This window comes from Bufo bufo, chromosome 6 (assembly GCF_905171765.1).
Source record: "Bufo bufo chromosome 6, aBufBuf1.1, whole genome shotgun sequence".
NCBI classification, from domain to species: Eukaryota; Metazoa; Chordata; class Amphibia; order Anura; family Bufonidae; genus Bufo; species Bufo bufo.
Window position 1 is genome coordinate 293,753,027 of NC_053394.1, and position 13,894 is coordinate 293,766,920.

The following is a 13,894-nucleotide window of genomic DNA, read 5'->3' on the forward strand; positions in this document are numbered from 1 at the left end:
TAGGACCTGACTCTGAGAACTTTTTTATAGGGAATCAGACACCAGCGACCTTCCTATCAAACTGTTTGCCTAGACACATAGCTGTGGTTCCCCTGAGTAGAAGGCTGTTTTTTGTTTTTTTAATCTGACTCTCCGTTCCCGAGTTACAATACCTTTTCTTAATATGCAAATTAGGCATTTGGTGCAATGAGGGCATCACCATTGCTCTTTTTGCACCAAAGCTCAATCAACACAGCCAGAGGGGCTGGCCACAGAAATTATTTGAGCTTGGGTGCAACAAGAGCAATGGTGACAGCCTCATTGCACCAAAGGCTTAATTTGGATATTAAGACAAAGTATCATAACTTGGGAACAGAGCCTCGGATCAAAAAGAGAAACACAGTGTTTTAATCAGGTGGACCACAGCTCTGTGTCTGTGCAAGCAGTTTGATAGAGTGACTGGTGACACCTTCCCTTTAAAGGGGTAGTCCCACTCTTTACAAGTGATGGTCTATCATTTGTAAATGGTTACTGCAGTGCTATCCCAATTCTCTTCTATGAGAGTAGAACTGCAGTAATGAGCTCCATCCACTGCACGACAGATGGCACTGTGTAGTTCCAGCGCTAAGTTCAGGCGCCAAAGCTAGTGCAAAACATTTCATCGGTGGGGGTGTGGGGTGTTGAGATCACGCTGATCAGATAGTGATTGCCTATCCTGAGTACAAGATGTCACTTCTAAAAGGTTGGACCAACCCTTAACGGGTTAAAGACTTAGAAAATTGTATATATTTTTCTCTTCTGTAGAAAAAATTACAAATTAAAACTGGAATAACCTTTAAAATAAATTGAGACTACACAATTCATTGCAGATCAATAATCAACCACAACTATCTTTACTAAAGGTTAATGTAAACTACATTTCTTAAAATTGTACAAAACTACTTACATTAACATAAATCTGCCATCAAGTTTGAGCCTGATTGAAATATTATCCATTTACAGGGGTTGTACCATGATTGATGTAAAAAAATGAAAATCAGACATCATATAGTACATGGCAATCTCTTTCTAACAATGCTAGAACCAGCCCTGTACCTGTACCTCACATGGATCCACAGATTTCCCCATTCATTGGTCCAACTGTTCTGCTAGAATTATTTTAGGCTGGCAGCTCAGGGGACATGTCCTTTCTGCTGAAGCTATCTCCCTATCACAGCTCAGGGGATGTGTCCTTTCTGCTATGGTTCTGTCCCTGTAACGGCCACAGCTTCTACAACTGCCACAGGAGACGTGGCTGGTGACAGCTGAAGATCTGAACTGAGCACGTGCGACCCTCTCAGTGTGGTGGGTGGAGAAATAAGGAAAAGTACAACCACCAGGTGACATTATACAAATACATTTTTATTGAATAGCTTAGTGTGCCTATTTTGTGAGTCAAACATGAACAAATAAAGCATATTACAAACATTAATTTTATGCCATTTACAATAGTTTTTAAGAAACTTCTTCAAAAGTTTAGGAACACTTTAAGGAATAGTTCAAAAACAACTACTGATGATAAATGAAGACCCCAAATACAGTCCTGATCAAAAGTTTAAGACCACTTGAAAAATGGCAAAAAATCATATTTAGCATGGCTGGATCTTAACAAGGTTCCAAGTAGAGCTTCAACATGCATCAAGAAGAAATGGGAGTGAGACAAAACATTTTTTTGAGCATTCAATTTAATGAAAACAACGAATAAACTGAAACAGGCTGTTTTTCAGCTGATCAAAAGTTTAGGACCACACCTCCAAAAAAAACTAAACCCCTCCCAAAACAGAAATCCTACTTTCAAACATGAACTCAGTAATGAGTATCTCCGCCGTTATTGTTTATCACTTCAAAAATTTGTTTCGGCATGCTTGATGCAAGCGTTTCCATGAGGTGAGTGGGAACATTTCTCCAAGTGGTGAAGACGGCCGCACGAAGGCCATCTACTGTCTGGAACTGTTGTCCATTTTTGTAAACTTCCCTTGCCATCCATCCCCAAAGGTTCTCAATTGGATTTAGATCAGGGGAACACGGAGGATGGGCCAAAAGAGTGATGTTATTCTCCTGGAAGAAGTCCCTTGTCCTGCGGGCATTGTGTACTGTAGCGTTGTCCTGTTGAAAAACCCAGTCGTTACCACACAGACGAGGGCCCTCAGTCATGAGGAATGCTCTCTGCAACATCTGGACATAGCCAGCGGCCGTTTGAAGCCCCTGCACTTCCTGAAGCTCCATTGTTCCACTGAAGGAAAAAGCACCCCAGACCATTATGGCGCCGCCTCCACTGTGGCGCGTAGAAAACATCTCAGGTGGGATCTGCTTGTCATGCCAGTAACGTAAGGTTAAATTTTTTCTCATCAGAGAATAAAACTTTCTTCCACCTTTGAATGTCCCATGTTTGGTGCTCTCTTGCAAAGTCCAAACGAGCAGTTCTGTGGCGTTCAAGGAGACGAGGTCTTTGAAGACGTTTTTTGTTTTTGAAGCCCTTCAGTCTCAGATGCCGTCTGATGGTTATGGGGCTGCAATCGGCACCAGTAAGGGTCTTAATTTGGGTCAAGGATCGTCCAGTGTCTTGACGGACAGCCAATTGGATCCTCCGGCTCAGTGCTGATGAAATTTTTTTGGGTCTTCCACTTGACTTTTTTGTTCCATAACCCTCAGGATCATTCCAAATGACTGTCTTACTGCGTCCCACCTCAGCAGCGATGGCGCGCTGTGAGAGACCCTGCTTATGCAGTTCAACAACCCGACCACGTTCAAAAAGGGAGAGTTTTTTTGCCTTTGCCATCACAACGTGTGACTACCTGACAGAAAATGACAATGAATCCACATCTTTGCACAGATTTGGCCTTTTAAAGGCATGTGGTGCTAAAATTTGGATCAGCTGAAAAACAGCCTGTTTCAGTTTAATCGTTATTTTCAATTAATTGAATGCTCAAAAAATGTTTTGTCTCACTCTCATTTCTTCTTGTTGCATGTTGAAGCTCTACTTGGAACCTTGTTAAGATCCAACATTGTAAAATATGATTTTTTGCCATTTTTCAAATGGTCTTAAACTTTTGATCAGGACTGTAGTTAGTAAATCCACAGACTATAAGTTATTAAATATATGTGCTATACTCACCATGCTACATCAACACAATTACAAATAATAGTACAAAAATAATGATTCACCTGATTTGAACCAAGAACAAGCTCAAAATATAATCTGGCCCAGACACCAATGTGCTCAGGAAACAAGGCAAAAATGACATAATGAATTCCAAAGAGAGGGATCAGAAGAAGGGTAGATTTAGCCAGTCTCCTGTGAAAGAGAAAAACAAAAACAGAATAAAAATTTTTGTATGTTATCATCATAATTAGGGTCCATTCACACGTAAGTTAGTGTTTTGGGATCCGCAAAACACGGACACCAGCAAAGTGCGTTCTGCATTTCGCGGACCACACATCGCCGGCACTATAATAGAAAATGCCTTTTCTTGTCCGCGGACAAGAATAGGACATGTTCTATTTTTTGGGGGAACGGAATTGCGGATCCGGAAGTGCGGATCCGCAAATGCGGATGCGGACAGCACATAGTGTGCTGGCCGCATCCGTTCCGGCCCCCTTGAAAATGAATGGGTCCGCACCCATTCCGCATAATTGCGGAACGGACCCGGACCATTCATACGGACGTGTGAATGTACCCTTATGAATATGGGATTGGGATTCAATGTATCAGTCTAGGACAGGGATCAGCAACCTTCAGCACTCCAGCTGCTGTGAAACTACAACTCCCAGCATGCACACTTACTTGGCTGTTCTTGTAACTCTAAGGCTGGGTTCAGACCTGAGCGTATTTGATATGCGCGTTTAACGCGCGTTTTTGTCGCGCGTTTTTATGCACGTTTTTGCAATAGTAAACGCGCGTTTGACGCGCGTTTGTGTGATTGACTGCAGTGTCCTATGGCCACAAACGCGCGTCAAAACGCCCCAAAGAAGCTCAAGAACTTGTTTGAGCGTAGGGTGTTTTTCAGCGCGTTCAAACGCGCTGTAAAACGCTCAGGTGAGAACCAGGGCCATAGGGAAGCATTGGTTTTCATGTGTTGAGCGTTTTACAGCGCGTTTGAACGCGCTGTAAAACGCTCAAGTGTGAACCCAGCCAAAGGCTGGGTTCAGACCTGAGCGTCTTTGATATGCGCGTTTAACGCACGTTTTTTGACGCGCGTTTTTGACGAGCGTTTTTTGCAATAGTAAACGCGCGTTTGACGCGCGTTTGTGTGATTGACTGCAATGTCCTATGGCCACAAACGCGCGTCAAAACGCCCCAAAGAAGCTCAAGTACTTGTTTGAGCGTAGGGCGTTTTACAGCGCGTTTTTCAGCGCTGTAAAACGCTCAAGTGAGAACCAGGGCCATAGGGAAGCATTGGTTTTCATGTGTTGAGCGTTTTACAGTGCGTTTGAACGCGCTGTAAAACGCTCAAGTGTGAACCCAGCCTTAGGCTGGGTTCAGACCTGAGCGTATTTGATATGCACGTTTAACGCGCGTTTTTGTCGCGCGTTTTTAGGCTGGGTTCACACTTGAGCGTTTTACAGCGCGTTCAAACGCGCTGTAAAACGCTCAACACATGAAAACCAATGCTTCCCTATGGCCCTGGTTCTCACTTGAGCGTTTTACAGCGCTGAAAAACGCGCTGTAAAACGCCCTACGCTCAAACAAGTACTTGAGCTTCTTTGGGGCGTTTTGACGCGCGTTTGTGGCCATAGGACATTGCAGTCAATCACACAAACGCGCGTCAAACGCACGTTTACTATTGCAAAAAACGCTCGTCAAAAACGCGCGTCAAAAACACGCGTTAAACGCGCATATCAAAGACGCTCAGGTCTGAACCCAGCCTTATGCGTGTTTTTTGCAATAGTAAACGCGCGTTTGACGCGCGTTTGTGTGATTGACTGCAGTGTCCTATGGCCACAAACGCGCGTCAAAACGCCCCAAAGAAGCTCAAGAACTTGTTTGAGCGTAGGGCGTTTTTCAGCGCGTTCAAACGCACTGTAAAACGCTCAAGTGAGAACCAGGGCCATAGGGAAGCATTGGTTTTCATGTGTTGAGCGTTTTACAGCGCGTTTGAACGCGCTGTAAAACGCGCTGTAAAACGCTCAAGTGTGAACCCAGCCTTAGGCTCAGTTCAGACCTGAGCGTTTTACAGCGCGTTCCTACGTGCTGTAAAACGCTCAACGAGAAACCAATGCTTCCCTATGGGAATGGTTCTCACCTGGGCGTTTTACAGCGCGTACGATCGCGCTGTAAAACGCCCGACGCTCAAACAAGTACAGGAGCGTTTTTTTGGGCGCTTGTCGCGCGTTCCCGTACATAGACTTTCGGGAACGCGCGACACTGTGTGTACGCTTGTCTCTGTATGCGCGATTGTAAACGCCCGTACAATCGCGCATACAGAGCGCTCCTTTCAGAACGCTCAGGTCTGAACTGAGCCTTAGGCTGGGTTCACACTTGAGCGTTTTACAGCGCGTTCAAACGCGCTGTAAAACGCTCAACACATGAAAACCAATGCTTCCCTATGGACCTGGTTCTCACTTGAGCGTTTTACAGCGCGTTTGAACGCGCTGAAAAACGCCCTACACTCAAACAAGTTCTTGAGCTTCTTTGGGGCGTTTTGACGCGCGTTTGTGGCCATAGGACACTGCAGTCAATCACACAAACGCGCGTCAAACGCGCGTTTACTATTGCAAAAAACGCACATAAAAACGCGCGACAAAAACGCGCGTTAAACGCGCATATCAAATACGCTCAGGTCTGAACCCAGCCTTATAGAAGTGAAAGGAGGATTCTGGGAGTTGTATTTTCAGAACAGCTGGAATGCCGGAGGATGCTGATCCCTGGTCTAGGAGCATAACAATGTGAGTGCAGGTTCACCTCAGTGTCGGAGGTACTGAGATTCTCTCAAATTTGCAGGAATAAAAATAGTTTATCATTCTGTTCTCATTTCTTGTCTAATGCCAGACACCATGACGTCACCTGAAAGAACCAGGCTCAGACTGGCCCACAGGGGAGCAGGGTGGAGGGCCCCTGGGCAGGGTGGATGGCCTCTGGGCAGGGTGGGCGGGCCCCTAGTCCCCCACCCCCCTGTACAAGTGTCACATGGCCCAGTAGACTGACTGCATTACATATAGATAGGCCGTGTACAGTATCTTAACCAATCTATGTTCATATAAAACCTGGGTAAATTATGTAACACACTAACCATTGTGTTATTATGGACACATCAGGCGGCAGAGGCAGGTTAGGCATAGCCAGATACCACCGTGCACCGCCAGATACCCATTCACTGTAATGAGATCAGGCGGTAATCCGGCCGCTTTCCGGCATATGTGCAGACTTTCAGCCGGACAAAAAATGTTGCGTGTAGCATTTATTGTCCAGCTGAAAGCCGACATGTACGCCAGATACAGTGACAGGATTACAGTGCCGGAATTCACAACGCAGATGTGAACCTGGCCCTAGCCAGTATCTTCTTTCAACAGGGAACTTCCTTTTTAAAGTCTGAGCAGGGTCCCCCATAATCAGTCATCTTGTAGCGTGTTGCTGCTGCCCGCCATTGTGTGAGAGCAGACAATATCTGTATGTGACTGCACAGTGGGCCCCAAGAACAAATTTTTCTGGTGGGCCTTAGGAACTCATCACGTGCGTTGTTTTCCGCAGAGGATCTGCCACAGCAAAATTTCATTTTTCTGTTTTGAACAGAAAAACAGAATTCTTAAGGTATAAATTCACACTTGCAGCAAGGCTATCCAGCAGCCTGCCGGTGTTTCTGTCGCATAGCATTATATTGATTTATGATGCTATGTAACCCTTAGAGTTCTGGAATGTAGTGGATAACACTGACTGCATTCTGTCAGTGTTATTCAATACATCCCAGAACTTTAAGGGTTACATTGCATTATAAATCAATATAATGCTCTGCGACCCTGTCAGGACTGGAGCTGCTGCATACTCACGCTGCGAGTTCGGAGTGTGGAACTCGCTCATCTGAAAGGGGTCTTAGGGTACTTTCACACTAGAGTTTTTCTTTTTCGGCACTGAGTTCCTTCATAGGGGCTCAATACCGGAAAAGAACTGATCAGTTTCATCCCCATGCATTCTGAATGGAGAGCAATCCGTTCAGGATACATCAGGATGTCTTTAGTTCAGTCACTGAACGGCGTTTTGGACGGAGGAAATACCGCAGCATGCTGCGGTATTCTCTCCATCAAAAGTTCCGGATCAGTTTACATTGAAATTTATTAGTACTGGAATGCCAGATCCGGTAAAAATGTGAAAAAGAATAGAAATTGATCCGTTTGTCCGTATGACAAACGGAGAGACGTATCCGTTCTTGCAATGCATTTGTGAGACGGATCCGCATCCGGATCCGTCTACAAATACTGTCAGTTTGCATGCAGATTCCCTGATCCGGCAGGCAGTTCTGGCGATGGAACTGCTTGCTGGATCACTCTGTCGCAAGTGTGAAAGTAGCCTTAAAGTGCTTGTCTGGTTTAGAAAACAAATTTTCAAAAAGGGGCGCACCGACAGGGGGGTCCAACGGGTCTTGACCCCCCAAGAAGCAGTAATTTATTTATTTTTGCCAGGGCCGCCCCGCCAATCACCTCGGGTGGCGAGGCCCTGGATCTAAGTGTTGGCGGGCAGTAGGAGATGAGCCCTCAGCACTCATCTCCATATTCATCTGTATCGCCGTCCACAGCACGGCGATACAGATGGCTGTCTTGCGAAGGGGCAGGGCAGGGAGAGGCGTCTCCCTTCCCTCTTCCTATCAGAGGCCGGCTCAGGCGGTGTGATGACGTCATTATCATTGTGCAGCCTGAGCTAGGCAGCATACAGCGCGGGACACAGGCCGGAAGAGGCCAGCATCACATTGCTGACAGCCGCATGGAGGTAAGTATTAGTGTTTTTAGTTTTTTTATAGATTGCACAATATAACAAAGAAGAACCATGGGGGCACCTAGGGGCATTTTTTTTACTGGCACATTATAGGGGGCACCTGGTGGTTCTAAAGAAGCATTTATTACTGGCCCATTTGGGGGGGCACTATGGGGGCATTTCTTACTGGCACATTATGGGGGGCACTATGGGGGAGAGGAGCACTATGGGGACATTTCTTACTGGCACATTATAGGGGGGCACTATGGGGGAGAGGAGCACTATGGGGGCATCTGGTGGTTTTAAAGGGAAATTTTTTTACTGACATTACGGGGGCCACTATGGCATCTGGTGGCACTAAGGGGGGATTTTTTACTGGCACATTTTGGGAGGCACTATAGGGAAGAGCGGCACTATGGGGCATCTGGTGGCACTATAGGGGCATTATTTGCTGGCACATTATGGTGGCATCTGGTGGCTCTAAAGGGGCTCTATGGGGGGCACTATGGCATCTCATGGTACTAAGGGGGCATTTTTTACAGGCAAATTATGGTAGGCACTGTAGGGGAGAGTGGCACTATGGGGCACCTGGTGGCACTATAGGGGCATTATTTACTGGCACATTATGGGAGGCACTATAGGGGAGAGTGGCACTATGGGGCACCTGGTGGCTCTAAAAGGGCAATTTTTTACTGGCACATTATGGGGGCACTATGGCATCTGGTGGCACTAAGGGGTAATTTTTTTACTGGCATAATATGGGAGGCACTATAGGGTAGAGTGGCACTATGGGGCATCTGGTGGCACTATAGGGGTATTATTTACTGGCACATTAGGTGGGCACTATGCTGGAGAGGAGCACTATGGTTGCATCGGCTGGCACTAAAGGGGCATTGTTTACTGGCACATTAGGGGGCACTATGCTCACATCTGGGGGCACTAAAGGGGCATTTTTTTTACTGGCACTTTATGGGGCATCTGGTGACACTAAAGGGGCATTTTTTTACTGCCATATTATGGGGGCATCTGTTGGATATTTTACTGGCATATTATGGGGGGCACTATAGGGGAATGTGCTGGGGGCACTAAGAAGGGGCATTTTTTTACTGGCATATTATGGGGGGCACTATGGGAAAGGGGGAGAGGAGCACAATGGAGGCATGTGCTGGGGGCACTAAGATGGGGTATTTTATAGTGGCATATTATTTTGGGCACTATGGAAAAGCGGAAGAGGAGCACTATGGGGGCATTTACTGGGGCACTATATATGTCATATTTTATACTGTCATACATTATAGGGACATTAGCTCAACTGCGGGCACTACGAGGGGATATTTCTTATACTGTCATATTATAAGGAGAATTATTACTATTAGGTGGTATTATGGTGGGCTTTACTACTACTGGGGGGCTATGGGGAACATGATTACTAGTATGGGCACTATGGGGGCATTATTACTACTAAGTGTGCTCTGGCATATAATTATTTCTATTGGTGGGATTATGGGGAGCACTATTACTTTGGTGGGCACCCTGGCACAGTATCAGCTTAGCACAATTATTTTTGGAGGATATTAGGTTTATACTATTAGTGTCTGGGACACTGTTTTCTGGGTGGAGTAATTTTTTTTAGAGCACTGTGTGCCAATAATTGTTGAAGGGGGCACTATCTGTGTTGTACTACTGTTTTCAGGGCGACTGTTTCTGCAGTATTGGGGAGCACAGTATTAGGGGTGGCAGGAAAGGGTGATCAGAAGATGTGAAGATGATGGAAAAGTGGGAAACTAATGTCTGTTTGTCAATCTCTGCAGAGATGGGAGATGGCTGAAAAATCATCATGGCGGTCTGGTCTGAATGGAGAAGATGAGGAAAGAGAACATCTACATCAAATATGACATCACTAGATGTAAGAGGTATATGGAGCTATGTAGGAGAGGAGATGCTCCTGCTCCTCCCCCTGCCATTTGCAGAAGGAGGATTCAAAGCTGGGCAGCTATAAGCATGGTGGTGGCTGCAAATGGGGCAGGGGGCTTCTGCCTAGTGAGAAAGATCCAAATCTCCTCCTTAATTTCACACATTAAGGATATGTTCCCACGGGTTGTCATTTCTCTGATCATGGGGTCAGACAGATCCAAATCTCCTACTAATTCCACAAAATAAGGATATGTTTCCACAGGGCATAATTACTGCAACAAAATAATCTAAAACAAACATGCGACAGAATCCACATGAGTTATACACGGGTTTGTCATGGTTTTTGCTGCTGAGTTGCCTTTAGATTTTACATTGCACACGGTTTCCACACAGCCACCACAAGGGGGAGCACACTGCACATGGATTTACATACAGTGACCACTGAATTGATTGGGAACCGTAAAAACTGTGTGATCCCCATCAGATTTTAACCCTCTCAATGTAAGCAGTGATGGTTCCCATTCAATGACTGCAAACAGAGACCTTGAAACTCGATCTTGATGTTATGGTATGGCCTAGCCCCATGCTATAACATTCTTTTGGATCGGAATCACACAGGACATAGACCAGTACTGTAGGACCTGCGAGGTATGTCAGCGGGTAGGGAAGAGAGGTGACCACCCCCGGGCTAAGCTACGACCCCTCCCCATAATAGGCGAACCCTTTTTCCGAGTAGCGGTAGACCTAGTGGGACCCCTTAGCAAACCTAGCGCCACGGGCAAGAGGTATATCCTCACTATAGTAGATTATGCCACTAGGTACTTGGAGGCAGTGGCCCTCTCTAATATTCAGGCTGAGACGGTAGTAGAGGCCCTGGTCAAGGTCTTTACCAGGGTGGGCATTCCCAGGGAGATTGTGCCCGACCAAGGGACACATTTCACGGCAGCCATTACCCGGCTGCTCTGGCAGAGCTATCCTTATCACCCCCAGACGAACGGCCTCTGTGAACGATTTAATGGTATGCTGAAACAGATGCTAAAGACCTTTACAGAGACCTGCCGTAAATGGGAAGCTTTCCTTCCCCACTTATTATTCGGGTACTGAGAAGTGCCCAAGGAGTCCATCGGCTTTTCTCCCTTCGAATTACTGTATGGGAGAAGGGTAAGGGGACCCCTGGACCTGGTATGGGAACATTAGGAGGGAGACGTGGGAGAGGCAGGAACCCCTATCGTGCCCTACGTTCTGGAGCTGAGGGACACGGTTCGGGAAAACTTGCACTTGGCCCAAAAGCGTCAGAAACAGTGGTATGATAGGGGTGCAAGAGAACGAGCATTTGAACTCAATCAAAAAGTACTAGTCTTGAGGCCCACCAAAACAGACAAATTACAGGGTCCTTACAAGATAGCAGCACGGATCAGTGATACCACCTATGTGGTAGTGAGCTGTTCAAATGAACGGATCAGGAGATCCTTTCATGTGAACATGCTCAAGCCATACTTAGAAAGAGCCGAGGAGATATCCACAGTATGCACCCCAGCCGGCGAAGATAGCGAGGGCATCCCCTTACCTGATATGCTAGCAGGCAGCCCCGTCAGGGTAGAGCACGTAAGTCTGGGAGACAACTTGAACCCTGAGGAAAGACAGCAAGCCTCCCAATTGCTAAGGAAATTTAGCGGTATATTCTCTGCCGTTCCAGGGTACACGACACTGGCAGTCCACAGAGTGGAGACCCTAGGTCAGGTACCGCTCCGGCAGCAGCCATATCGCATTCCCGAGGCCGTTAGGGAGAACATGCAGAAGGAGATACTAGACATGTTAGCCTTAGGAGTGATAGAACCCTCCCAGAGTCCGTGGGCCTCCCCAGTATTGTTGGTGCCAAAGCGGGATGGGACAACCCGTTTCTGCGTCGACTACCAGAGGCTTAATGACCGGTCAGTCACCAATGCCTACCCCATGCCTAGGGTAGATGAATTGTTAGACCGGATGGCAAAAGGAAGTTACTTGACCACTATAGATCTGTGCAAGGGATATTGGCAGATCCCTTAGGAGCCGGAGGCCATCCCCAAGTCGGCCTTCGTCACCCCATTTGGCCTGTACCAGTTTAACGTCATGCCATTTGGGATGAAGAATGCCCCGGCTACTTTTCAGAGGATGGCTGATCAGCTATTAGAGGGATTTCAGGACTTTGCATGGTCATATCTAGATGATATAGCCATCTTCAGTTGCACATGGGAGGCCCACCTGGAGCACGTGTCTGTGGTGCTCAAGAGAATCCAGACTGCCCGGCCTAACCTTAAAACCAGACAAGTGTCATGTAGGGATGGCAGAAGTGCAGTACCTAGGTCACCGAGTGGGCTCCGGGAAACAGAGGCCTGAACCCGCCAAAGTACAGGCCATAACCCAGTGGCCTCGCACCAAAACACAAGTTATGGCATTTTTGGGGACCGCTGGGTATTACCGGAAGTTAGTACAGGATTACAGCACTATAGCTAAGCCTCTCACAGACCTTACCAAAAAGTCTCTCCCCAAGCAAGTTGTATGGACCCCGAGTGTGCGGACTCCTTTCAAAAGTTAAAAACGTCCCTCAGTGAGGCACCTGTATTAGTGGCACCAGATCATTCTAAAAGATTTCTCATCCATACAGATGCCTCAATGTTTGGATTGGGAGCCGTGTTGAGTCAGTTCGGGTAGAAGGGCATGGAGTACCCAGTGGTATACCTGAGCAGAAAACTGATACCCAGGGAAGTCAGTTATGCCACTGTGAAGAAGGAGTGCCTGGCCCTCGTTTGGGCCCTTAAGAAACAACAACCTTATTTATATGGGCGCTCCTTCACTGTTATGACTGATCACAACCCCCTGATTTGGCTCAACCGGGTGGCAGGAGACAACCCCAGACTATTGAGATGGAGCCTGGCACTGCAGCCTTATAATTTCACTGTGCAATACAGACCAGGTAAACAGAATGCCAACGCAGACGGGTTGTCTCGCCAACAGGAACTGGACCCATTGCCAACTGCTTCTCGTGCATCCCCAAGCCAACCCGTTGGGGTCTAGGCGGGTATGCTGTCCCATGGAACTAAGGGGGAGCTATGTGACAAAACTTGTGTTTTAGGAATGCCCAGACTCTTGTATTTCGTCTGCTGTTCATGCAGTTAACTCTATTTCGCCCTTTAAATTTACACAAACCACCTCATCTGCCTGTGACGCAGTTAGCGAACACAACGGACATTAGCGAACACAACGGACATTAGCGAACACAACGGACATTAGCGAACACAACGGACATTAGCGAACACAATGGATATTGCCTATGATACATTTAGCAAACCCAATGGTCTTGGTCATCAACCGCATGGAACTATGTCAGGCCCCTTTATCCAATTATCTCCAGGATAGAGAGGAGAGATTTTACTGTTCATGTGGGAGTGTGTCATATCTTACTGTATATTGATTGGTCACTGTATTTCGTGTGCCTATTCCCCAAAAGGGCCCCTTGGGAGTAACCCTTGCTGGAGGACTTGATAAAAGACTGAGCTGTGGCCATCAATAAAGTTGATCGTTTTTACCCTCTTCCTGAAGTCCTGGATCCTGTTTGTGGGGGATTGGGAGCTATATATTCACAACACCTTTGGATTTACTTGGTTTTCGGGAGACGCTGTAAGGATTTACTCAGCTGGAGTGTAAAATATCTGTAACATAGGGCCTCCTTAATCATTATGATATCAGTTTTTACAAAAGATACATATGCCAACAGCTATTTGGATTTTAACAGCTGTCATTTTCACAAGTGGAAAAAAAAAACATCCCCTACCGGCAGATGAAACGGGTTCATAGGAATTGCTCGGATGATAACATCCTAGCAAATCAACTGGAGATAATACATAAAAGATTTCGAGATAAAGGGTACCCGAAGAGCCCGATATTAGACTCCAAATCTAAAATTTTGAAGGAGAGTCAGGCAAATTATTTAAAACCCCGTATGACCACTCCTGAACCAAAACCAGTGGATATTCAGCTAAACTTCTTTACGAGATATAATTCTCATCATACCTCTATTAA

The 13,894-nt window shown here is 46.4% G+C and overlaps 1 protein-coding gene across 1 annotated transcript in view; it reads right to left on the reverse strand.

Annotated features, from left to right (window-relative positions):
- LOC121005662 (vasoactive intestinal polypeptide receptor 1-like) overlaps positions 1 to 13,894 on the reverse strand; it is a 170,164-nt gene that overhangs the window by 6,969 nt on the left and 149,301 nt on the right. Inside the window, exon 14 of the mRNA XM_040438437.1 lies at positions 3,184 to 3,313. Coding sequence (XP_040294371.1) covers positions 3,184 to 3,313 — 130 coding nt within the window. The remainder of the gene's footprint in view (positions 1 to 3,183; positions 3,314 to 13,894) is intronic.